This window comes from Trachymyrmex cornetzi, unplaced genomic scaffold, assembly GCF_001594075.2.
Source record: "Trachymyrmex cornetzi isolate Tcor2-1 unplaced genomic scaffold, Tcor1.1 scaffold979, whole genome shotgun sequence".
NCBI classification, from domain to species: Eukaryota; Metazoa; Arthropoda; class Insecta; order Hymenoptera; family Formicidae; genus Trachymyrmex; species Trachymyrmex cornetzi.
The window spans coordinates 192,318-217,681 of NW_017300332.1; the positions used below are offsets into that span (position 1 = coordinate 192,318).

Sequence of the window (25,364 nt, forward strand, 5' to 3'; positions counted from 1 at the left end):
AAACTTAAATTAATATCCATTGTATCCCCATTGTATCTTCGAATTGATTCCAGTATAGATCCATTTTATGTCCATAGGATATACATACGTATATCCTATGTACATCGTATGGATATTCGTAATATGCTAGATACATCCATGGGAACATATCCATGGGACATACATAGGATGTGCGGATGTATATTCTATGGACATGAAATGACTCAATGATGGAGACAATTCAGTGATATAGTGGATATACAATGGATACTAATTTAATACAAGTCGAAGTCCACTGAATATCCATCATCTTTTCATGTATATCCAATGTATATACAATATCTATTTTTGTGCTATCTGGGTTATAATGATATACATACAGCGTGGCCCAAGTAAAGTGTTACAATCTAATAACTCTAAAAATATTTGTCCTATCAAAAAGTTGTTCATGAGAAAGTTTCATATATTCGAGGGGCCTTTCTAACTACATAAACAAAAATCCACCTCCCCCTCCCCCTTGAAAAGGGGCGGGGAGTAACTTCAAAGTTTCAAATGGGACCCCCTGTAAAATGTTACATATTTGAATTCTACGGGGAAAAACAAATAAATTTTGTCTGAAACATTTCTTTGGAAAATGCTCCTATCAAAAGTTATGAACATTTAAACTTTTAGCCATTTTATTCAAGATTGAACTCCATTGACACAAAGTTGTGTTCACGATGCAATGAAAACGAAAATGATCTTGATGTTAACCAAGAGAAACATAAATAGGTACACATATCTATCGGGAAACGTAAATACAGATCTACTATGTATTTAGTCAGTTTTGAGCTGGTTTTCATGCTATCAAGTTCGAAAATCATGGCTCATTTTGACGTGGAAGTTAATATGTTGTTAATTCTGGAAAAATGTGAGAGAAATTATCGACGTGCAGCGCAATTATTTTTAGAACGTTATAATATTAAAAAATCGCATATGGCATTTCTTCGTTTAGAAAATCATTTGCGTGTACATGGTCAGATAAGTGCAATTAAAAGACAAAAAGCAAATCCAGTAGTTAATTATTAGCGTTTTCGGCCCGACCGGGTTTGCACCAACCTGGGTTGGATTAATGGAGTTTTGCGCTCTCCTATTGGTAGAGCGTGTGATATCAACCAATAGGAAAGATTAATCCAACCCAGGTTGGTGCAAATCCGATCGGGCCGAAAACGCTATATGATAACAACATCAACATTCTCGCAGCAATTGAAATAAATCCACATGTCAGTTAACGCGAATTAGCAAACACGTCTGGAGTGGGACGGTCTTCAATACAGCGAATTTTTAAAAAACAAAAATTTCATTCGTATCGTTTGATTTTGACTCAGGAACTTTTGGAAACTGATTGTGAACGTTGCCTAATATTTTGCGAATGGATGCGTGATGCCATGATAAATGATTCATTTTTGCAAAATATTTTTTTTTCTGATGAAGCAACATTTACCAATACTGGACACCTTAGTAGATATAATATGCACTATTGATTATATGATAAGTCTCATTGGATATGCGAAGTTCATTTCCAATATCGTTGGTCATTAAATGTATGGTGTGGAATAATTGGCGATTTCGTAATTGGACCATACTTTTTTTATAGTAATATTGAATCCTATTGTAATCTATTAAGGAATCATCTTCCCTTACTTATAGAAGAATTACCATTTAATGTGAGAAGAGACATGTGATTTCAACAAGATGGTGCACCTCCTCATTTTTCCAGAGCAACGCGTACTCTTTTAAATGAGATATTTCGTGACAGGTGGATAGGTCGGGGAGGTCTTATTCAATGGCCCCCTCGTTCACCTGATATTACATCTTTGGATTATTTTTTATGGGGGTATATCAAAGAGGAAGTCACATCTCAACCATTTACGAAAGAAGACTTAAAACGAAGAATACGTACAGCTTGCACTAAGGTGAATCCAGAAATGTTGTTTAGAGTTAGGCAAAGTTTTGCAAAAAGAATTAATAAGTCTTTAGATGTTAATGGTCAACAGTTCAAACATTTAATAAAATATAAAAAAAAAACAGAAAAACTATGAGTCTTTTATTTAATTTATCATTAATTTCAATGCACTCTACATTAAAGTTTAAATGTTTATAACTTTGGATAGGTGCATTTTCCAAAGAAATGTTTCAGACAAAGTTTATTTGTTTTCTCCGTAGAATTCAAATATGTAACATTTTACAGGGAGTCCCATTTGAAACTTTGAAGTTATCCCCCGTGGCGGGGGCCCCGTTCCTCTTCAAGGGGGGACAGGGGTGGATTTTTGTTTACGTAGTTAGAAAAGCCCTTCGAATATATGAAACTTTCTCATGAACAACTTTTTGATAGGACAAATATTTTTAGAGTTATTAGCTTGTAACACTTTACATGGGCCACCATGTATATTAGATACGTTCGAATTTATTGTAATTACGTTTTTTTTTGTATTCATCATAAGGTACTTTTCTCGTTTTTTCTTTTCAGATTTAATTGTCGTAGTAGCGTCCATGGTAGTCTTGTCGGTAGGAAGCAATGGTCAGGTATTCGCCACTTCTGCCATCAGAGGTATTCGGTTTTTGCAGATTCTGCGAATGCTTCACGTCGATCGTCAAGGTGGCACGTGGCGGCTTCTGGGTTCGGTGGTTTTCATACATCGTCAGGTATATCACCAATTATCGCAAAAATATCTCGAAAATTGCCAAAATTTACAAGAAGTTAATCTTAGCAATAACTTTAATTTAACTATTTGTAAGCAAGGAAGAGTATACCTGTGTGAACATCTTTATGGGAATGGGAACATAAAACAATTTCTACATTTATACATTTTACAAAAAAATATATACATACATGAAATTTTGGTATTAATAATTGCAAGACATTTTTATTTTTCTTATTTAACAGGAGTTGATTACAACACTGTACATTGGGTTCCTAGGCCTCATTTTCAGCAGCTATTTCGTATATCTTGCCGAAAAAGATGCAGTTGGACCGGACGGCAAAACAGACTTCGCGAGTTACGCCGATGCGCTTTGGTGGGGAGTGGTGAGTTCGTCTCTTGTTACTGATTATTTTAACGATTCTTTTATTTTCTGTAATATCTCTTTATATTATATGTTTTATTTATCTGTAATTTTAATATAAAATGTAAAAGAAATGTAGAGAGGTTTCTAAATAACTTGTACAAATTAATTATACGTTTTATTTCTGTTTTTTTTTAGTTATATAATGTTGTATTTTTAAATTATATATCTTTCTTTTTCTACGCAAATTATTCTTATCTTGTTGCACTTCATTATCTAATTGCAAATCTATGTGTTTTTACTCGATAATTAAAAAATCGATATAAATAGATTTTGGATAAATTCATGCTAAATCATTAAAAGTGCAATTTAAATGTAAGAACGAAATGCAATAAATCAATTCTATGAAAGAAAACGATGTAAAAATGAATGTGTGATTCATTAGTCATGTAAAAATTGTGGAAATAATTCAAGAACGATAATGTGATGACGGATTATTGTTTTTAAACGACTTTAACGATTTACAATTTACTGATGATAGAGAACGAGACATAACTGTCATAGTTATAGATGTAAGGTAAAGCAGAGAAATCGTATACGTAATACCGTAACATAATAGCTTTTTTATACTTACATATAAGTTTTTCTCTGCTTAACCTTATAATTACGACAGTTATATGTCGTTCTCTGCCATCAGTTTAATGATAATAACCATAGTGGAGGTATATTTCCATCATGATGATAATGATACATTCCAACGAACAAAGCGATATGAATTGATGTCGATGTCGATATCAATGCTCGCATTGCGTCGCAATGCAAATTGAAATTGCACTATTTATACAGGCAGCACAAATTGCTTATTGGGGCGTAATATATGCTAATTAATAGGTATAATTAATTATATTTCACGGGTTAAATGGTTTACAAATTATGTCAATGGTATGTCATGCGGTAAAACTCTCCACATTAAATTCATTGTCAATATTATTATGAATGCGACGTTGTGTGTACAGTGCAATTCCATGTACATTAGGAGTATTTGATGTTTTTCGATATATTACAGATCACAGTAACAACGATAGGTTACGGTGATACAGTCCCGCAAACATGGATGGGAAAAATAGTAGCCTCATGTTTCAGCGTGTTTGCTATATCCTTTTTCGCACTTCCAGCAGTAAGTACATTACTATAAAAAATTGTTCTTTTTTTCTTTTATACAGAATGTCTTGTACTTACAGTTACTTCTTGTTTATAGATTCTTTAACTAATATATCGAATCAATTTCTCGTAATTAATGTCTTTGCAATCAAACTATAAATTTGAACTTGATCCAAATTAATTTAAAATTTATATGAATCTTATGCTGTATTTGTTTCTTTTTGAATTAAAATTCTCAAGAATTCTATCTTGCATCGCTTGTAACTCGTAAGCTACAAGTTTTACAATATTTTTGGAAAGGAAATATTGACTGAAGAACTCAAACCTCAATTTTGTATTTGTCTATCTCTGTACAAGAAATCTAAACAATTGAGCGCGATCAGACTGTTATCGTGTCTCTGTGAGTTGGTGTTTTCGCATTTCTTTTTCAGGGTATTCTAGGTTCCGGCTTCGCACTGAAGGTACAACAAAAGCAACGACAAAAACACTTCAATCGGCAAATACCAGCTGCTGCGATGTTGATACAGTGCCTATGGAGGTGTTACGCCGCCGATAAGGCCATCAACAGCGTCGCTACGTGGAATATCTACATCAAGGACCCGTCGCCGGCCGGTCAGCCGTCAACGCCCTTGGGCAAGGTAATGTTTCCCGTTTGCTAGTTTAGCGAAAATCGAAGCGCAGTAGCCGTATTTAGCTGTTGACTGTTGATGTTCTTAGCTGCTTACACAATGTTCTTGAACGTTCTAATTGACCGTACCGCGAGCGATTACTATGTCATGTCAAGACAGACGCTAATCCGTCGCGAATCTCGTAATCACCTTATTGAAACAGGCGCGAAAAATGTTCTTTCCCCAGTTTCTTCTCCCGTCTAATCTTGTTCGCGATTCGGTCGATGCGCGCGCGCAGCCGAGGACGCTAATGGATCTGAAATTACCCGTGATATCGTATCCACGTTAATTGCTGCCACGATCTCTCGACTTTTACCGCGATTGCGTTTCCACGCGCGAGTGGATTGTCAACTAATACCGTTGAGTCGCAGGGGACTTGGTCGTTATAGTCTAAGCGGATTGTGAGAAATCAAATTTGCCTTGTGTCGATTTATCGCGCAAATAAACGTGAAACAACTTGAAAGTATAATAGCACATGAGATGAAAAAGATTGTTCTTTAAAATTAATAACTTATAAATTAATAAATTATTGAATGTTTCGTTAAAAGTGAGTTATTATTATATTGGGCCTTATGCTATATAATCGAATACAAATTCAATAATTAGGCAAGTCCCAGTGAGATAAAGATTTTTTAATTCTTTGTTAAAAGTAATGAAATATTTTTTATTACCGTTATAATTGGTATTTATACATGTTTTTAATTAGTTTTAATTGATTTAAGTAAATTATACTAATCATTATTTATAAATTACCAAATTTTAAATATACACAGAAATACCAGATTGTCAAGAAAATGAAAGATTATCATATTTACTAAATTAAAAATTAAGATTAAATTAAATAAAAAAAAATTTTTCACATTCACAGACCCGAAAAATTTCTGAATTTAACGCATAAGGATGGGATTCGCGAAGGAGTTTCAGTGTCTAATATTATTTTTCACTAATTATTTACCGCTCTAATAAATCCTAGTATTGTATAATAGCGACAATTATGTGTGACAGCCGTGTACTTTTACATTATTACTTGTCCGATGATAATTTGGCAGTGGATGGATGCAAGCGGAGAATGCGAATTTTTTGCTCGATGTTTTCAATGTGCCGTTATTTACCGCTGAAATCCGAATGATTTTGTTTTCTCCTTCTGTTGCTAGTCACATACGTGTGTTTATGTAATTAAAGATGCGCTAGAGGCTTCTGTACATTATCCCTCCTTACGAAATAATGAAAGTTGCGCTTTTGTTATTCATTAGTTTAATTTGTTTGTTTAATTTTATTATGTAGTACATATCATGGACAATCTATCTTTAACAAAATGTTTGTTAAAGGACTGGTTCATGGACTGGTTTTGAATATGTATATACCTTACAGTTTTAATAATAACGTCGTTTATTAGTTGGAATCCTGAGCACATAAAATGTATGCAGATATTCATTAGAATACTTTAACGTTTATTTTACATTCGTTTTCGAACGTAGTTTTTTTCATATAAAATTGTCAGTTAATTTCATAAAATGCCAGTCAGCAAACTTTTGATATTCGCATAGTCATACATCGGACTCTATAACTTTATATCTTTATTTTTTTAGTTACTATATAAATTGCAAATGTCATTGCTTCAACAATACATCGACTGACTCGCCGTGTAACGTAGGTAAAAATTTCATAAAAAATCACTCAACGAATTTTATCATCAGCGAATTTTATCATCTATCTTCGTAACATTTCTTTTTTTTTATTAAATTTGTATTTTGAACATAATCGCTTGAAAACTGCAGTAGTTGTCATCCTCAAATAAATTGCTTTTAAACATGAATCAAACAACGGATGCGGTATTTTTAGAATTGCATTTGATTTTTCCGTACAAGGCTGTTCGATTTCCATTTTACTCGTAATTATTATGGCTAGTTCCATTTTTGTATCTGTGTATAAAGTTAAAAAAACTTGCCATAAAAATTGCTTATTTAATGGGAAATGTATATATACATATTTTTGAGACATATGTTTACAGCTACTACAGCATTAACTTAATGATATATTCAAATCTTTAACAAGAAGGTTTGCAAAAAAAATCGAATGGAATAAAACAGTTTATCGGCACATTTCAAGTGTATGCTCAATTAATATGAATAAACGGTTAATTTCATAGGAACGGTATCTCCATTTTACATCTGCTGCCAAAATTTTCAAACTCCGTTTTTCTCAAAACTGCGCAGATACTATACGTACGCGCGCGAGCATCGATTTTACGATATTTGAAATAGAAAGAACGCTCAGTGATGATTTAACAATGATAAAATATACCTTAAATATATTTCAGTTGATTTGTGTAAAGAAGATGGTATGTAAATGGTTTATATTTATTTTCATTCTTACTCTCTTTTGCATGTTTATTTTTTTCTGAACTTTTTATCACATTTCTTTACACGTTTCTGTTACACGACGTGAAATGTCTTATTTTTTTATATTATGTAAGTCGGGATCACTGTACTCACCTGCTGAAGTAGAATATAGTATATGAAAAAATATATATTTCATATTGCTATCACGGGAACCGTACTTTCTTGCTGCACGCTTAGTTGTAATAAAGTTGTAATTAAGTCAGCGCAAATGTGGTCGCATTTAGTATTTAACCCTCAGAACGTAATATTAATTTACGGAACTATTATATACGACTATACGAGCTTCTCCAAATAATATCCGAAAATAATTATCATTTTCCCTATTTTAATAAATTATTTTCCTATCGAAAAGTATTTTTATTTTATTTTTATTCGCTACATTATCCCGAATAATTTAGAATTAAAATCGAGATTTTTTACTTTTACTTTTTTATTAACAATAGTTGAGAGGAAATTGTCGCAGCAATTCATTAAATCGTTATTACTTAAAATTCAATACAATAAGAAGTTCACGTCATATCCTGAGATTTTTGCATGTTTATTTTTTCCTAAACTTTTTATCACGTTTCTATTACAAAACATGAAATGTCTTATTTTTTATGTAAGTCGAGATCACTGTACTTACTTACTGAATGTAAAATATAGCATATTAAAAAGTACATATTTCACATTGCTATCGCAAGAATCGAAATTTGCGTCGAGAGTTTGGATCTGAATATTCATCGTCATCAAAGATTTCCGAATTTTCAAGTGAAAAAGGAAATAAAAACAACTTTTGTGAAACCATTACGCTTATTAGATTTAACGTTGTACGAACTGTCCATTTACTTGAAATATTATTGCTTTTTCTTTTTAATGTCGAAACTACAAATCCCAACTAAGATGAGATACTGAATTTTTTGTTTTTTTTAACTAACGAGGCAATCTACCTGCGCGTTCGTACAAGTTACTTTTCGAACGAACGAGGCTTTTGCGTAAGCTTCTTAAAGTTTTTGCTTATGAAGAAATAATTTAATCGTGTTTGCGTATTCCCAGCTTATGTATGTGTATTCTTATATTCTATATATTCTTTTTCTCTATAGATAGTGATCAGTGTCTCGTGGAAAGCAACTTCACGTTACTTAGAGATATTTTGTAACATGCATGAGCCTGAATTACGTACAATGTTTCTAGCTGATATGTGTGTGTGTATGCCTACACATTACTTCTTGTCTCCGCATCGTAATCTTCAGAGGACTTGAAATCTTGCTCGCGAATTCACGACATAAAAATGGGAATTTACGTCGGTCGTGCGGCTTGACAATTCTCTGTACGAAAAATATACAGTATTACGGAGAGATTTCGAATGCTTAAAAATGTGTTTAATGTCAAGAAACTACTCTTAGAACGTTTACGCAAATATATTTCAAAAAGATTAGGTTTTCTGAATAAAAGACGCATATCCGCATAGAAAATATTTTCGTCGGTACTATTAGTATGATTTATCCAAGTATTTTAGGAATGTTCTGTAATTAAAATAAAGTCCTGAGAAGAAAAATTTATTTTATGTAACATGCTCGGCATATCCGTGCGCTGGGAATTTTGCTATATCAGATCGTATTGAGACTTTTGAAACTGAAAGAATGTCATAAACGACATAGGCGATCGACGTAATTTTCTATAGATTGCTTTCTGAGCTTTCCATGGAAAGAATCGTTGCTGTTGAATATATTTTCCGCAAAATAACGATGACGTTGATGATGACGACAATGATGGACTCGTCAATTTGAAAAAGATAAATAAAAAAAAAGAAAGAGAGAGAGAGAGAGAGAGAAAGGGGCCGAATGTCTGGCCAGTAGGGATAGTGCATGTTGTGTTCGATGTGTGTTGTAATGGGAGGGCACCGGGGGTTCAGTCTCTGATGATCCAGGTGGCAAAGAAGGCGAATGTGCTGAAGAGACGGAAGTCGCGGAATCGAATGGACGTCCAGCAGCAGCAACAGCCGGCTCTGCCGCCTGTCACGATATCGGGTGGCATATCAGCTGGTGCCGGGACTGGCCAGAATGACAATCAACGTCTTGAAAACGAGGGTGATGTGGTTTTTTACATGGAGGAGCCCAAGGTGGGCACGCCGAATCGTGCCAGACGTGACAATCGGTGAGAGACATCTAATAAATTTTTATGTTGAAGAGAGAGAGAGAGAGAGAGAGAGAGAGAGAGAGAGAGAGGGAGAGAGAGAGAGAGAGAGAGAGAGAGAGGGAGAGAGAGAGAGAGAGAGAGAGATGCGTTGGGATATTATCCATAATAAAGAAGAAGATTATTTCAATCCTGATCAGTCTTGTTTACGTTACATTGCATTGTATTGCATACAGTGTATTAATTTCAAGTATAAAATTTGTCATAACCGCGCGAATTTCACATCGTCACCTTTAACTTATCTAAGTCCGTTTCTTCGAGCGGAAGAGTCGCTTGGAAGACTTGCCTTTCAGCTCAGTAAATACGACGGTGAGAAGACGAAGCTGATACCATGAAATTGGCGAACTTATTTCCGAATCTCGCTGACGCCATCGTGTGACATCGAGTGAAAAGTGTACCGAGATGTTCTGGGACTTCTTGAATGCGAGTAATTGCGCGCTGATCCTCAAAAACGAGAATATACTCGTTGATGTACTAAGGGTCTTCTTACAATTATCGCTTTAAATTCAAAATTTCTCAAGTGATGCATCATTTTAATCAAACATTATATTAATTTTCTTTATAAATCGCTTACTTTTTTCGATAATTTAGAAATTAATTGGTCTTTCACTAAAATCAAAATTTATTTGGATGCTTTGGCAAAAGGTATTTGGAATTTAATGTAGTTAAATTTCGAACAAAATAAATCCTTAGTTTATATTATATGTTACGTTTTATAATATATGCTACTTTCGGTATGTCGAAAATTCTAATCCACATCATACTCACGGAATAAACATTTGGAGTACAGTTATATAACATAAATCGTTCACAAACTAAAAATTGCAATATCCACAAATTATCTGCAAATATCACTTTATGTTTGTATATCAATATTGATGTTTTTCAGCAACGTACACAGGCAACACTGTGTAACAGTGTACCATTCCGTGTTTTCTAATTATGACACAAGTCGACACAACCATATACAGCTAAAGTGTTGTATTCGACTGTTGTTTTTTTATATCACTTTACAAATATCAAATTTTTATATTTTATTATCATTTATTTTTCTAAGAGTAATGAACAATTTCAAGATTACATTCGACATATTCGGATATAGATGAATTATGCGAAACCTTTTTTCTTATTTAAGTAAAATAAAAAAGCTAAGCAATATTTTAACTACAAGTCGATATTGTGTATTACTTTATCATGCAGTGTATGATTGTGCTTTGTTGCTAAAAAGCACCTATTATATGATGTTTATATATTAATTATTAATATGTTCGAGAATTAATTGAAAATATCAGATTATATTTATCGACAAAGAATCACAAATTTCCAAATAATACTGACAATAACGGTAATTTGACGAGACGTATCATCGATATATTACATACAAACGTCATTAGATATCTTTCATCAGTTTTCGAACGCATCAATTAATTGATGTGTTCGAAGTTGGGAGATATCAGATAGTAGTCATACGTAATTTGCCTATGAAGAATCGTGAATTACTGAAGCATATAAATCGGCAATATATCGGAGATACTATTGAAACTATTGATTGCTGTATCATTTGTCCTAACGTATTAGGGTAATTCCGGCAAATACGCCGCGCTGGGATTTATGCCGCAAAAGTCAGAAAAAATAGAAGGAGTGAGAGTAATTTTCCCGCAACTACTCTGTTACATGTCTTTATGTTATATTAATATTGTGTTATGATTTTAGTTTCTTACTGTTAATATTAAAGGAAAGGCCTCTATTATGAAATATACCGAGTTCATTTTGGGTAAATGCTAGAAGTCTATAGGCAGAATTTAAAAAAATAATAGGTCATTTTGAAGGGAATTTAATAAGCTTTAAGATAACGTTATACATAAAATTTAATTCAAATTTCATTCTTTTTTTAAATTAAAGAAATGTAAAAAGTGAGCAAATCGCAAATTCAAAAAATTGTGCTCCTAATATGAGGTGCCCCGAGAAATCGATAGTAAAGCGCAAAGAGTATATCAGTATTGCAATTAAAAAAACTTTATTTAATGTTTCTAAAATACAAACAAACATAGCCAGCGTGCGCGAAAAATGAGCATGCGATAGATTGTATCCAGAACTCGTTTTCAGGTAGTTGGAATCAAGCATCACAGATATAGCCACTCGGCTTTCATTCCGGTTGTCTTTTTTATTATTGCACAATTTATACTTTAGCAACGATTTTCACTATAACATAGGAGCATGGGTTATTTCACATTAGGAATACCCTGGGTATCTCATATTACGATTTCCACGTCTTATGGTTTTACAATCATCAAATCTAACTTCTGTAATTAAACAATTCAACATATCCCGTATTTTTCTATTAGTACGACCTTACTTTATCACTACATGAAGAATTTATTGCCAAATATTTATTTATTAAATAATAAACAAGTTAAATGTTCATCTCAATGAAACTTGAAGACATTCAAATTCTAAAATCTTGTTTTACAATGACTACAGGTATGATCTAATAATGAATTTTCTACTAAATAGTTTTCCATCCAAGAGCAATAAATTCATGGTGGAACCAACAGATAGCGTTTAATAGTTAAGCAGAAACGCCGCTATCTCATATTAGGCGCCTATCTCATAATAGGGGGCTTTCCTCTAATGAAATTATTGTGAGTTGAATCGATTTGTCACTGTAATAAGTAATGTCATCATAAATTATAATTTACATAAAATGATTACTGTAGGGCGTGTAAAAGACTTAGTGATTATTTCATGATACATACACTGTAAAAAATAAAATGTCAATTATTGAGACATACAAAAATGTTAAAATTAACACAAAAATGTTAATTTTAATATTTTTGCATGTCTCAGAAAGTCCACTACACGCCTTTAAGTTAAAATTAACATTTTATTTTTTACAGTGTACGTGTAGTGGAATAGTAAAGCATGTTGTGTAGCAAAATATAAGTGCTTTGCTTTCGTATTCTTTGTTTAGTTTGTTGTCTTATATATCCCATCTGTTTGGGATATACAGCATTTTTAGCGAGCGGGATTTATGCCCAAAGCTTACAAAATTCGCAGATTGAATTCAGTGCACTAAATGCAATAAACGCATTATATGAAATATGTACCTCATGTCATAATACCCGTAATATATGTGTAGGAAGATTGTAATTATTATTTATTACTTCATATACATATTTACCATTCGTATTCCTTAATAAAACTTTATAAACACATTAAGTCTTATTTATATGCATTATTTGTAAATTTTTCATGAGCCGTACATACCCCTCCTTTCCCCTATGAGTACCCACATATCCCACCCCTATGGGATATACGGCAAAAATACAAAGGTTTCAAAAAGTTAATTTTTTAATATGAAAAATAAATATTTCTAATATTTTTTTCACAGTAGTAGACAGTACAAAGTTTTTACAGTTATACAGTTTATACAGTTCGTTTACTATAAACATAGTAAATAATACTTAATAAATTAAGTTTTTAATAGGTGCGGCGTATATACCGGAGTTACCCTATGTAAATTAAACATATAGCTTATAGAAATCCCTGCGCGTATATAAGATCTTCATAAAATGCAATGCTGTATTGTACAAAACAAAATGTTTTCTGCAATCTGTATTTGTTCAACGTGAGTTCAGAATTTATATCTGCGGTACGTCTATTGTTCTAATGCACCGCTTCGAAACAAAATGTAAACTTCCTATATTTAACTGTTTCTTATTAGTGCCTACATAGTTTCTCCCAACGGTATTTCTCTCAACTGTCAAGAGACGCATATTTAGCAAATTGCTTTGGAGAAAGGTTTTCAGAAGTCATGCGCTGTGTAGAAGAAGGAAGTTCCGATACCAAGATGCATTAAACATCGAAAATACTAAATATTTACTAGATGCATTTAATAATAATTTTGTGGAGAATACGCGTGCAAGCACCGTGCCTAAATATTTCTATAATATTACAACTAAAAAAATTAGGTAAAAGTTCAGCAAAGTTCGTGATATAAAATATACGATAGTCATTACTGTGTAAAATGATTCTCGTAAAATCATACAGCGATTTGCGAAAGCTGGTCTAACTTGCGTCAGCCTGTGTCTAAAGAGTATCTTCTCCAGAGCAATCTTGCCACATAGAAAGAACGAGATCTGTGAGCCCGTAGTTTAACTAGCGTGTTTCCGGTTGGCAGAGGAAGTCTCTTCACTTCGCAGACGAGTTCGGTAACGGAGGCGACCAGCGATGAAATTGATATCGACATCGAAGAACCCCAGAGAGTAACCACGTAAGTATCTATTGATATTTTTTACTCATCCTTTCTGCGTGCATTGAAATATATGTGTATTAACCATATAAGACTTATGATTTATTCTGCAACTTCTAAAGTAACTCTCGAATCCACTACCATCTCCGTGGTCGATCGTAAAGTTATTAAACGCCCGTTTCGCGGGCACGATCTAATTCTCGATGTATACATACATCGAGTTAGATCGTGCCGACCGAAATCAGAGTATAGGAAGCCGAGGAACGTATATCTCCATGCAAATTACTTCTACTTTGCATGCGGAATCGATAGTACCGAGGAATTTTCCTGTACCTCGTGCATACCTCGTATCATAATATACAGATAAATATCGCATAGATCGTTACGAAAAAATGTGCTAGCACTAGAATAGAATATGCTTTCTATTCTCCAACGAAATTTAATTTTGCGAAAATCTTGTAGTTTCACTTCATACATCTGCTTGGTGCTCGTACCTACTAAAGTTCGAGTTCTGCTCCTTTAAAGGGAGAACCGAATGCGCGAAGGTTTGATGTGATAGTGTTGGAGTAATGTCTTGCAACTTGGTAATCGTGTAATCTGATTCTCATTTTCATCACACTTCTGTATTTGCATTCAATTTCCATCGTCTATTACCAATCACTTCCAGCTGAATGATCCATCCAAGAGAGAAATAAAAATAGAGTGTTGAATATTACCTATATACGCGTAAATGTATATACGATTTAACTTTAATGCACTCTTAAACACGAGTAATTGTATGAATAAATAATTAAATTACAATTTATTTCAACAGCGGCTGCATCTGTATTTATTATCTATATTATTATCTATAGAGTATAATTTTTAGATAATTTTAACTAACGCTCTTTACATAGATTTTCTATGAAATTTTTGTTAAGGAAATATCTCTCTCTTTATTCTACAGAATATTTTATTCTAGATTTTTTAAATTAATAAATAAGTATATAATTAATATAATACATATTTAGCTATAATATGTATGTACAGTTTAACTCTAATTCAATTTGGACTGATGCAATCTATTTGTCTTTTAATATTGTGGAGCATTTTTCAATGCGATAAAATCTGTTTGAGTTCCATTCGTTAAGAATTAAGGACATCTATGAAATAATTAGACGTATATATAGAGATTTATATATACATATATAATCGTAGCGCCAAAAATATACACATTTTTATCATACATCGCACTCAAATTCGTGAAAGATAGGTGATAAAGTATGAGGGAGGCCTTTCTTGGTGGCTTTTCGCGCCATTGACATTTTGAAGAGGTCGGTTCTGCGGGCGCAAATGAAACGCACGGTATTTCATACAAAAGGCCCTTTTCGTACACTCGCACGGACTCGTGAGTGCTTTTTCCACCTCACCATTACTTCACGCCGCCGGTATGAATGACCCAGATTTCACGGCGTCGAACAAACGTGCACGTGTATGCTTGAAACTCTCGTATAAAGACACTTGCCAGATTTTTCTGTTCCATCTTCACTTAACTTCTTTCGCTCTCATTCACTTCGGCCCGAGGCTTTCTTACACTGAGAGAAAAGATATAGTATTGGTAACAAAAAAAGAGAATTATTCACAAATGGCCGATTATTATTGGATTACTTTGTTAAAATTACAAAATACAATATTTTTTTGTAAGATGAACAAAATTTTTTTATTTAACAGTACAAATTTATTTGGTTACTCACGTTTTGTAAATACCAATGTAATTTGGTTGTCATTACAAAATAAGTATTCTTTTAGTAATTTTAACAAAATAATTCACTATGATAGAGCAAGAAGTGTTTCGCGGAGCTATCAGAGATGGCGTGTCTTCTCGTAAGAGAAATTCAACGTCTACCTTTATAAAGCCGAGACGATTAGAGACTAATCTCGTGGACTTCTCGGTTCTCGCTACACTAGAGATGGGCATAGCGGAACATTATACTGTTTCAAAACATTAGGAACAGTCACTCTAATGTTTCGTTCAGAAGGTTCCGTTCATTTGTTCCGCTCTCTTTTAGTAAGATGGCGCAATCCTACAAGTCATGAACGTTCCATTTACTTTGACCGGATTCTTTCACTGACCAAAAAATTCGAAACGCCATGAAAAAAATTAACGAAACTAGAGATGTACTGTTCAAAGATATTTCGTTCACTTTGAATGGATCCTATTATTTTTTTACTAATCTGTGGCTCGAGAGGTACATAGTACATAGTACATAGATCACATTGCGCATCCCCTCTTCTCCAGAAAGAATAGTTACGTTCGGCAGATTTAATTGTTGCGGAGCGGATCCGTGAGCGCTCGCTGCTATTGGTGTATTTTTTTAGATCATCCAATCAACATTCCGACGATATGAAGCAAAATCCATCGGAATCCTGTTTTCTGATTGGTTGCAGAGCGTCGGACGACGCACATCGGATGCAGTGTGAATCCAGCAACAGACCAGTAAAAGGATCCGTTCAAAGTGAACGAAATAGCTTTGAACAGTACATTTCTAGTTTCGTTTATGTTTTCCGTGGCGTTTCGAATCTTTCGGTCAGTAAAAGGATCCGTTCAAAGTGAACGGAACGTTCATGAATGACACATCTTTACACCACACTATGATCAATCATGATAACTATTTTTTCAGAGCGATTAGTAATCTCAATTGCTCTAAATCTATATATATATTTGCTAAACTAAGGAAATTCAAAAACACCAAACAATAATCACTCTCTAGAAAGTGAGAGATACTTATATATTATTCATTTTATTCCGATAACAAAATGTTCTATTTCTAATTACAAAAGATCTATAAACATCATACAAAACAGTTTTGTACCATTAAATGATCAGTTTAATAAATTCAACAAATTAATATTGTCGTGGTAACCAATGGTTTGATTGATCATATATCAACAAATAGTTTTTGTGACAGTAACAAAACTTTGGTTATTGGTACAAAACATTTCTCTCAGTGTATGTTTGCCAGAAAGCATCTCGTTTGGATATCTTTCATTACCGACTACATCCGTTTCAATTTTATTTAAAAATATTATCTTACGTGTGTCGTGAAATCAGACTTTCTTCCATGTGTTCTCACTCTTCTGTTTTTCATCCTGTTATTTACTCTATCGTCATTCTTCTTGTTACTATGATTATTATACGAGTTATACTACTCTTGTTGTATAGTAAAATTTGAATTATCTTATATTGAATTTTAATGATATATTTTTATTTTCCCGCAATTCTCTTCCGTTAATAAAAAAAAATAATAAAATTTTATTATCCAATTTTTTATCTCAAGAGGATTAAGTACAAATAGGACCACGAGAGCTTTTGCATTTTGTTAATCTTGCAAATAAACATACATGCAAAGTCTCTTTTAATTATGAAGCAATATTTGCACTGAATATAACAATGTGTTTGTGTGTAAACAGTGTTATATACATACGTATACACTTATAGAAAAGATACCTATATTCAATGCTATTACTCCTCGATCTAGAATAAAATAACATCGATATAGAGCTAATCATATTTTTTATTCTTCAGAAAAGAATATTTTCTTCTTAAATAAAAAATTCTAAAATTTAGAAAAATTTGAAGTATTCTTAATGCTATTCCATGAATTTTCTTAACAGAAACATTTAGGCTACATTTTTCGACAACGAAAAACTGGGTCAGGACTCAAACTCAGGATCTCTCGTTCCGCGTGTTTCTCACTTAGCGCGCTACACCACAACTTCGCTGTCATGATGCTATAGCATCACGTACATAATACTAGATAGACTTATTCTAAACGTAAGAATATATAAACCTAAATTTATATATATTATACTCGTCTCAAGACAAGATGTCGATCTTATTTTATGCGAGGGAGTAGAATAAAAATTATTGATTTAATTTTAATACAGTTATAATTTTATACTGTATACAGTTGAGCTAAGTACGTCAAGGATATTTTTTTCTTGATATTAAAAATCCTTTCTGAGAGTGTACATATATGATAAGATAATTAAAAAATGAAGTAATTTATATCCCAGACTTATTTATATCTCGAAGTAAAATAAATGCATTTACTACCCGTTTATTTCTTACTAGCTCTTCTTACGATTAGTCGAATTCTCCATTGTAACACTTGGTAAACGTTTCTCCGACGTTTTACCATGCATAAAGCACTCTGTCTCACATTTACACTCACGACAAAAGCATCTCAGCCAAGGAGCTAAGCGTTCTTGGAGACGTAAACACCTGAAGAATAGGCGCTCTTCCCGAGAGCATATTCCTCCGTTCTTTGGCGCCGTAGGGTCGAGAGCTAACAGATGAGAGTAGCGCAAAGTCGAAAAAAGAGAAAACCATTATTTTGGTTAATATATGGTAATCCGAAATGAATATTGACATGTAATATTATGTTTGACACGAATCAATTTTCCAACTCGGTATATCACATTATTTTGCGGGCCACGGATAGTATACGAATTATGAAAAGGATAGTTTTATTGATATTACGTCATTGCTTTAGCTCAAAAGTAAACTTACTCATTTTCAATGTACACGATTATCCTAATAGGCAGAAAGAGACTGTTAAAATGTTAGCGCTTTTAGAAGTATCTACCTTTGAACGTGCAGCGCAGCTTTATACTTTATGCAATTTACGTTAACGGAGTTCAGCGTTGCACTTTACCAGTTATTTCTAACGACGAAAGGGAAATGAGCTGTATCAAGTTGCGTCTTGCCGCGTCGTGATCGACTAGGAAAATTAAGTTACCGAAGATCGCAACTCGAGGAGAAATCGATTTCTCTTCTAAACTGAATCAAGCGAATTTGAAACCGCTACAACAAAGTGATTGAATGTTGTAATGTGATATTTCAATGGCGATTAGATTCAAAATTAACATTTACATCCCAGATCATATTTTTATCCTTAGGATATTTTTAATGATATTTTGCATTTACACACGTATTGCAAATAAAAAGGAAGAGATGATCATATATAAATGTATCTTTTCCCTATTGCAATTTGCTAGTCTAAATTTCGCATTTTGTCATTTTTTAGGTTGACAGAGGCACACCGGAATGCTATTCGGGCAATCAGGAAGATCAAGTACTTCGTGGCTCGCAGAAAGTTTCAACAAGCTCGGAAACCGTACGACGTTCGTGACGTTATCGAACAATACAGCCAAGGTCATCTAAACATGATGGTGCGAATTAAGGTGAGTCGATCCTTCATTCTGAAAATACATCTATAATACCATAACTCAAAGATGATCATTTAATACAGACATAATAGGTTATTTTAAAGAAACACCGTTTTGTTCGCAAGACCAATCGCCATAATTATTCGTCGTGTAATCTAATGAGTAAATGACACACGACAAGATAAACCTGTTTATCACGTGATAAACAGTAATTGCTCTTATTTGACAGATTACTGAGCGATCGTCGATAGCAAATTCTGGTTCCGTGTTTAATTAACCATACGCGATCGCCAACGATTAGTTCGACACGTAATATCGAAGGGCATGTCGTACAAAGTCCGTGTCGGTTCACGGGACAATGTAACCATCGGTACACGACGCAAAATAGAGCCATCAATTAATCGACAAATGGTTGTCGCGGCTTACATCTACATTCATCGGGTACCTAAAGATCGATCGCACGTACATATTAATACCTTAACACATGAATTTTATCCTTCAAACCGTACACTAGTGCGAATTCGAATCACAAAAAATTTCAATTTGCTGACAGTTGCGCACGAACAGTTGCCGCGGCTTATCCCCGCTACGTTAAATATGCTTTTTCATTAAATTCGAGTGATACTATTGGATTTGTAAGAAAATTATACCTCAGAAAAGAGTGGTTTTAAAGAAATTTCTGTTTTAATCCTCAAGAGAGACTTGCAATTAAAAATGTCAAATCTTAATTCGCACCTGTGTACTACTAGTAGGTGCTCAAGGGAGGTGTATGGTTTGAAGGTTAAGATATTTTCGGAACATATATATGAAAAATATATATATGCTATAATCTACTATATGTACAATATATTAAGAGATGTAATTGCAAAACTACTTATAATATCTTTCTAAAATTAAAATAAAATAAACTTAAATTATGATAAACCATTTTTGCTGGTATTTCGTTGTGCTTTCATGGTGCTCGTTTCCAATGAATTTTCGCTGATATCTTTTTGTCATCTTTCGTATATGCGCAACGATTTAACATAAAACTTCAAACAAAAATTTGTGATTTTAAACAATTCGGTATATCATATATTGATAATTTTATCTGTTTATTTAATGTGACATATTTATTAATTAATATTAAATTACATTAAGTGATGTTTATTTGCAAAAACGTTTTCAAATATCGTTCAACAATTGCTGCAGAAAAAAAATGATGACTTTAAAAAGCCTGCAAAAACAAAACGTCAATCACGGTAGATTCAACTTTTGTGAGCATACTGTCTTTTGTTTGCCGAAGAAACTTCAGTACTTTGCTACGAGCGAATATAAAGTTCTATTATATGTATATCGAGGAGATCGATAATATCCTCCGGTGTTTCGCAGCGAGTCCTGCTGACGAAATTTTGAACTGCTGATTTAATTGCAAGCGCAACCGATGCTCGTTTGCGCATTATTTAATTACAGCACCGCGTTAATTTCGATCTTGAAATGCCTTTTACGTCTCATTTTGCTATGTCTATATCGCTTTGTCTGTTTCATGTTGCAAGAATTGCAGTAATTCACGAATTCGCTCTTAATCACAAAATTGCACTAAATTACAGAAACACGGAAAAAAATTAATTGAGTGATACAGCAAACCTATAACTTACTGTTCGAATTCAACACCTATAACTAAGAAAATTTGATAGTTTAACAAATCGCTAATGTTATTCAGCTGTCAACTTTGCTACTTTAACATAGAAAATTGACTGTCTGTATATTACGACTGTAGATTTGCTGAATCAATGAAGTTTTCAGCTGTTTCTTTATCCGTGAACAACCAGAAAACAAGAGGCTAAAGGACGAAGGTGTAAAGCAATATTAATTAACAATATGAAATATTAATATCGAATAACGATTTCTCTTTTCACGTCTGCGCCGCTCAATCACCGCATTTTTCGGCGTAGCCTGGGAGTAAAATTACGGGCGGTTGATTGCACGTTCGATTTGTCCGCAGGAGTTGCAGAGGAGATTGGATCAGACCCTGGGTAAACCGGGGAGCTACCTGGCGGGAATCGACCGGGCAGGCAACGTAAAACCCATGACGATTGGCGCGCGTTTATATCGAGTGGAGCAGCAGGTGCGTCTTTCGCTTTAATTACCGTAACGTTTCTTTTATGAATATTTAACTGTCCTACTTCCTCAACGCATAGCTTAACGCGTGTGTGAATCTATCTTCATATTTGCGGAGAGAATGTATAATCGAATAACCTACTTTCAAATCCATATTTTCCAAAAATTACATTTGCGAGTTTATTACGAACTTTCCACGGCTTTATGAGTATAAAAACATGCAAATAATACAGTTAAAAAAAAGTTTCAAAGGAAAAAGAATTACAATTTACAGTCCTTTTAACGTTTAATATAAATTTAATCGTTGAAACATCGCAATTTTTAAGAAGTTTGTAATCAAAATTGTAAGAAAGAAATAAAACCTTTTCTTAACATAATTTTTCATACTATAGCAAGCGATATGCCAGAAAAGATTTATTCTTTTCAAAATTAAGTATATTATTAAAACTTTCAATCTTCGAAAGAAGTCCATTGTGAAGATTAGAATTAATAAAATTTTCGCGATCAATATTGTGTTTATTACACGAAGATTTTGAATTAAGCCATTTTATGACCATATATAGACAATTTATTGAATATTTGATTCCATTATGTCGTTAATCTCTAATTTTGGACTTGTATTTAATAATTTGAGTTTAAAAAAATTGTTCTTTATATCAATTTTATCATATTTATTGAAATTGTTGAGTTTACATTAAATTTGTATTCAGCGACTTGAAAATTCTTCTTAAGTTTGAATAAATGATTGGAAAATGTTCGTATCTATATTTCTCAATAGTTTAATTGTCACTTTTTTTTTACTAATCTATTAATCTTTATCCTTACAACTTTTTTTGAGAATCTAAAAATTTTCTAATAATATATTGTATTTAATTTTGTTAAAATAAAATAAAATCTTTCCAATACGTCATAATTGTAACATAATGAAATATACTAAAATGGTCTTTTTCAATTTCAATTTTAAACTTTTAAAACTAAAATGCAATTTTGAAGATTAAAATTATATTTTGTTAAATAGTACAGAAAGTAATTAATCTCTTTCTTTAATTTCGAAATTAATTATTTTTTGTTAAATGCGTAATGTGTGTTTAAACTACAAATTTAGAGTTGCAAATCAGCTTATTGATTTTCACGAGGTCACAATAGAATTATATTCACATTTGCGTAATTTTTATCAAGTCATTAAAAAAATTTTTAATTGGTCCTTATTCTCTTATAGAATTTGCATACGATACATATTTTACCTTATTAATTATTCTGTCAATTCACAGATTTCCCTAACTTAAAAACAAAAAATGCACAAATGGCGAAGAATACAAATGGGATAACATCCGTTATGCTAACTCTCGTACAAGAAAAACTAACGAAATTAATTACTTAAAATATATAATATAATCTTATTGAAAGTATGTTAATAGAAATTATGTTATATGTTTATTAAGTAATTCTTAATTTTCCCCCACAATTATATGTTGAAAATAGATATATTCAGAATTTTTTTGAGTGGGGGTGGAGATGAGGATTTAGCAACTTTGTTATTATATGTATAAATAGGAATTTGTTGCGCTAATGAATTGTTTTTGAATACTTTAAAATTTTGAATGTCTTCTTCTTCTGATTTTGTATGAGAAAGTAGATTTTGTAAACTTTTTACTTTTTTGTCTTGGAGAAATTATAGGCAAAATATAGTTATTCAAAACGAAATATGTAATTGTAAATAGAGTACTCATTATAATATCTTAGCGCATATTCTCTTTTTTTATTTAAAAATCTTTCAATAATTTTCTTTATACACATATCGGAGATTCTATTACAATTAACAGAAGTTCCAGAAATTATTTACATAGTAATAGGGAGAAAAATATTTGTATTAGAAAGAAAAATATTATAATGACAACAAAAAATTTACTCTGAGTTAAAAATTAAATTATATCTTTTTGTGATAAAAATGAAAAAACACAAAAATTTCGGTGGAGGGATTGCAACCTTCCTTCTTTCCTAATGACACCTCTATGATAGAAGAGAAGACATAAAAAATTCTTTCTCTTATAATTAGATAATAATTAAATTTATTTTGAATTTGTATTTTAAAACGTTTTAATTTGTCTGAATAAAAATACCTGGAGGTCAAAGATTTTTTCATTATTTTTTGATAGACATTTCGCATAAATCGAAGTGTAAATTTTCTTTCGACGTGAACTTTTGAATGTATCGGTATGAAATTTTCTGCTTGCAGCTATCTGTGATGGACAAAAAGCTGGATCAGTTGGTGCATGTGTTAAATGCGGTAGCGCAGAAACAGCAGATACCCCTGCGGAGTATAGAGGATGATGTGTAACAGAGAGCCCCCGGCGAACTCGTGCAATCAGTTTTACGATCACCCGCGATTCCACGGATCCTGCCTCGCGTTACAATAACTACAGTGACGCCAAATATGTTCAGCAAGGGCTCTTAACAAGGGAGATGGCACGCGCTCGATAATGCTGTCCCGAGCATGTCTGGAAAGTACAAATATTATAGTGAACGCTATTCGATTCCATTTGATTCTCGAGAGACTACAATCGAAAGACTGTGACATCGAAGAGATCGCTATTAGTATTGGCAACTCTGGCGATCTTTGTAATTCCATCGTGGCCACAGAGGTCCATTCTTTGCTTATTCTCGATCTTATAACTCGATGGAATTATGATTGTCGTCATCACTGCCATCGCTATCATGTCATTAGCGAGAGAACGATATCTTCTTCAGAGAAATACGTTATCAGAATCGAGGCTGAGAGGAGTCCTCAAGCGTAAACACAAACGACGAAGTCAAACGCACAGGATGGATAATCGAATTAATGATGAACGAATCAGGCGCGGAGCTAAGGCAAGAAACCGTAGATTGCGGTTGCTGTACGCATGATGATATTTTTTTAAACGGGAACGAAAGTATCACGAGGTAATCGTACGATTATCAAAGAAAGAATGCGAAGAAATATATTATTCAATGATGGTATAAAAATTGATTTTGTCAGAAAGAACAAAAAAATCTCGATTCTGTTCCACCTTTTCAGTTCGCCGAAAGAATGGATAAACGCCAATGGGAACATCACTCGGGCCAACTAGAAGTAATAAGGAGAAATAAGCAACATTGAACTTCCTAGAACAACTTTTAATTAAACTCGTAGACTGTCGATCGTTCTGCCGATCGACTGACCGTCAAGCGGGGGAACCACTTATCGGTCCCAAAGCGATTCCAACGGTTCTGCAGGGTTTACAATTTTGAATTGTGGTTCCATTTTGTTTTCAATTCCCGACATGGAAGTCCCGCAAAAGTAGAGAATCGTGGCTCGCGGAGTGTTTCCAGTTTCGATTCCGCGAGCGCGAGCTCTCTCAATTCACATCTCGATTTAATACTTTGGCCTAGCACAAATATAGATATTTCGAGATAAGCCCGCTTCAAATACGCATGTACAAATTTTCCATCTTCTTTTCTTTTTTTATGACATTTCCCGATCGCACTTGCCTACAGCGCTTGTTCCTAAAGAGCAATACGTCTACATAGAATTTAGATGCTCCGTACTAGAGAATATATTCGCGATATGCAATATATATCTGTAATATTAGTCTTCGATACACGCGTGAGTTCTGTGAAAAATATTTTAACGAATTATTAAGGCTTACGCCACGAGAATGGATGAGTGAAAAGGAAGTGTATATATCGTGTGGAGACGTGTCACTCTCGTATACAAATACAATTTATATTTTGTACGTACGTTACTTAGGGAATATTTTAAGATCGGAGACGTGCATTACGATCTTGAATCCCGCGCGCGACTTGCAACGTTACAAAACTTTCTTATTTAGGTTCAAAGTCGCGGATTGCGACGCGGCACGGAACTCTCATAGCCGATTCCTCTAATGTAGATTGATTTTAATTTCGGTTCAATTTAATTTCCATCTTTTTCTAATTTTTAAAACAAAAAAAAATGTAAAGTAAGTTGAATCGAGATTGAAGTTAATTTATAATGTTGGAAACAGACGTTAGACGAGCAATCTCACAACTTTTCATTAAATTAGATTAATCGAACGATTCGAGAAAGTATGAATGACGATTGAATCATACATTGAAAGATAGTCACAGTTTTTATGATTTCCCGACTGCCAAAATTAGATGTAAATGAGACGAGCAATACAACATTAATAAGTTCAGATAGGCGGATTCGTGTCGCCTCGCGATTCGCAATTTTGGGTCGATCGATTATAATGACTAGTCTTTCGTGGATGGAAAATCGTTCTTTACCAGGCGGATCTATCGCACTTTATATATCTATCATCTCTTATATACATATTATTATGTGTATATATATATATATATATATAGTATATA

At 33.2% G+C, this 25,364-nt stretch overlaps 1 protein-coding gene across 1 annotated transcript in view; it reads left to right on the plus strand.

Moving 5' to 3' along the window:
• LOC108769991 (KCNQ potassium channel) overlaps positions 1-24,934 on the plus strand; it is a 45,997-nt gene extending 21,063 nt beyond the window's left edge. Inside the window, exons 6-14 of the mRNA XM_018521263.1 lie at positions 2,489-2,664; positions 2,906-3,046; positions 4,091-4,201; positions 4,617-4,823; positions 9,150-9,391; positions 13,611-13,703; positions 18,752-18,908; positions 20,878-21,000; positions 23,230-24,934. Coding sequence (XP_018376765.1) covers positions 2,489-2,664; positions 2,906-3,046; positions 4,091-4,201; positions 4,617-4,823; positions 9,150-9,391; positions 13,611-13,703; positions 18,752-18,908; positions 20,878-21,000; positions 23,230-23,331 — 1,352 coding nt within the window. The 3' untranslated portion in view covers positions 23,332-24,934. The remainder of the gene's footprint in view (positions 1-2,488; positions 2,665-2,905; positions 3,047-4,090; positions 4,202-4,616; positions 4,824-9,149; positions 9,392-13,610; positions 13,704-18,751; positions 18,909-20,877; positions 21,001-23,229) is intronic.
• The last annotated feature ends 430 nt before the right edge of the window (positions 24,935-25,364 follow it).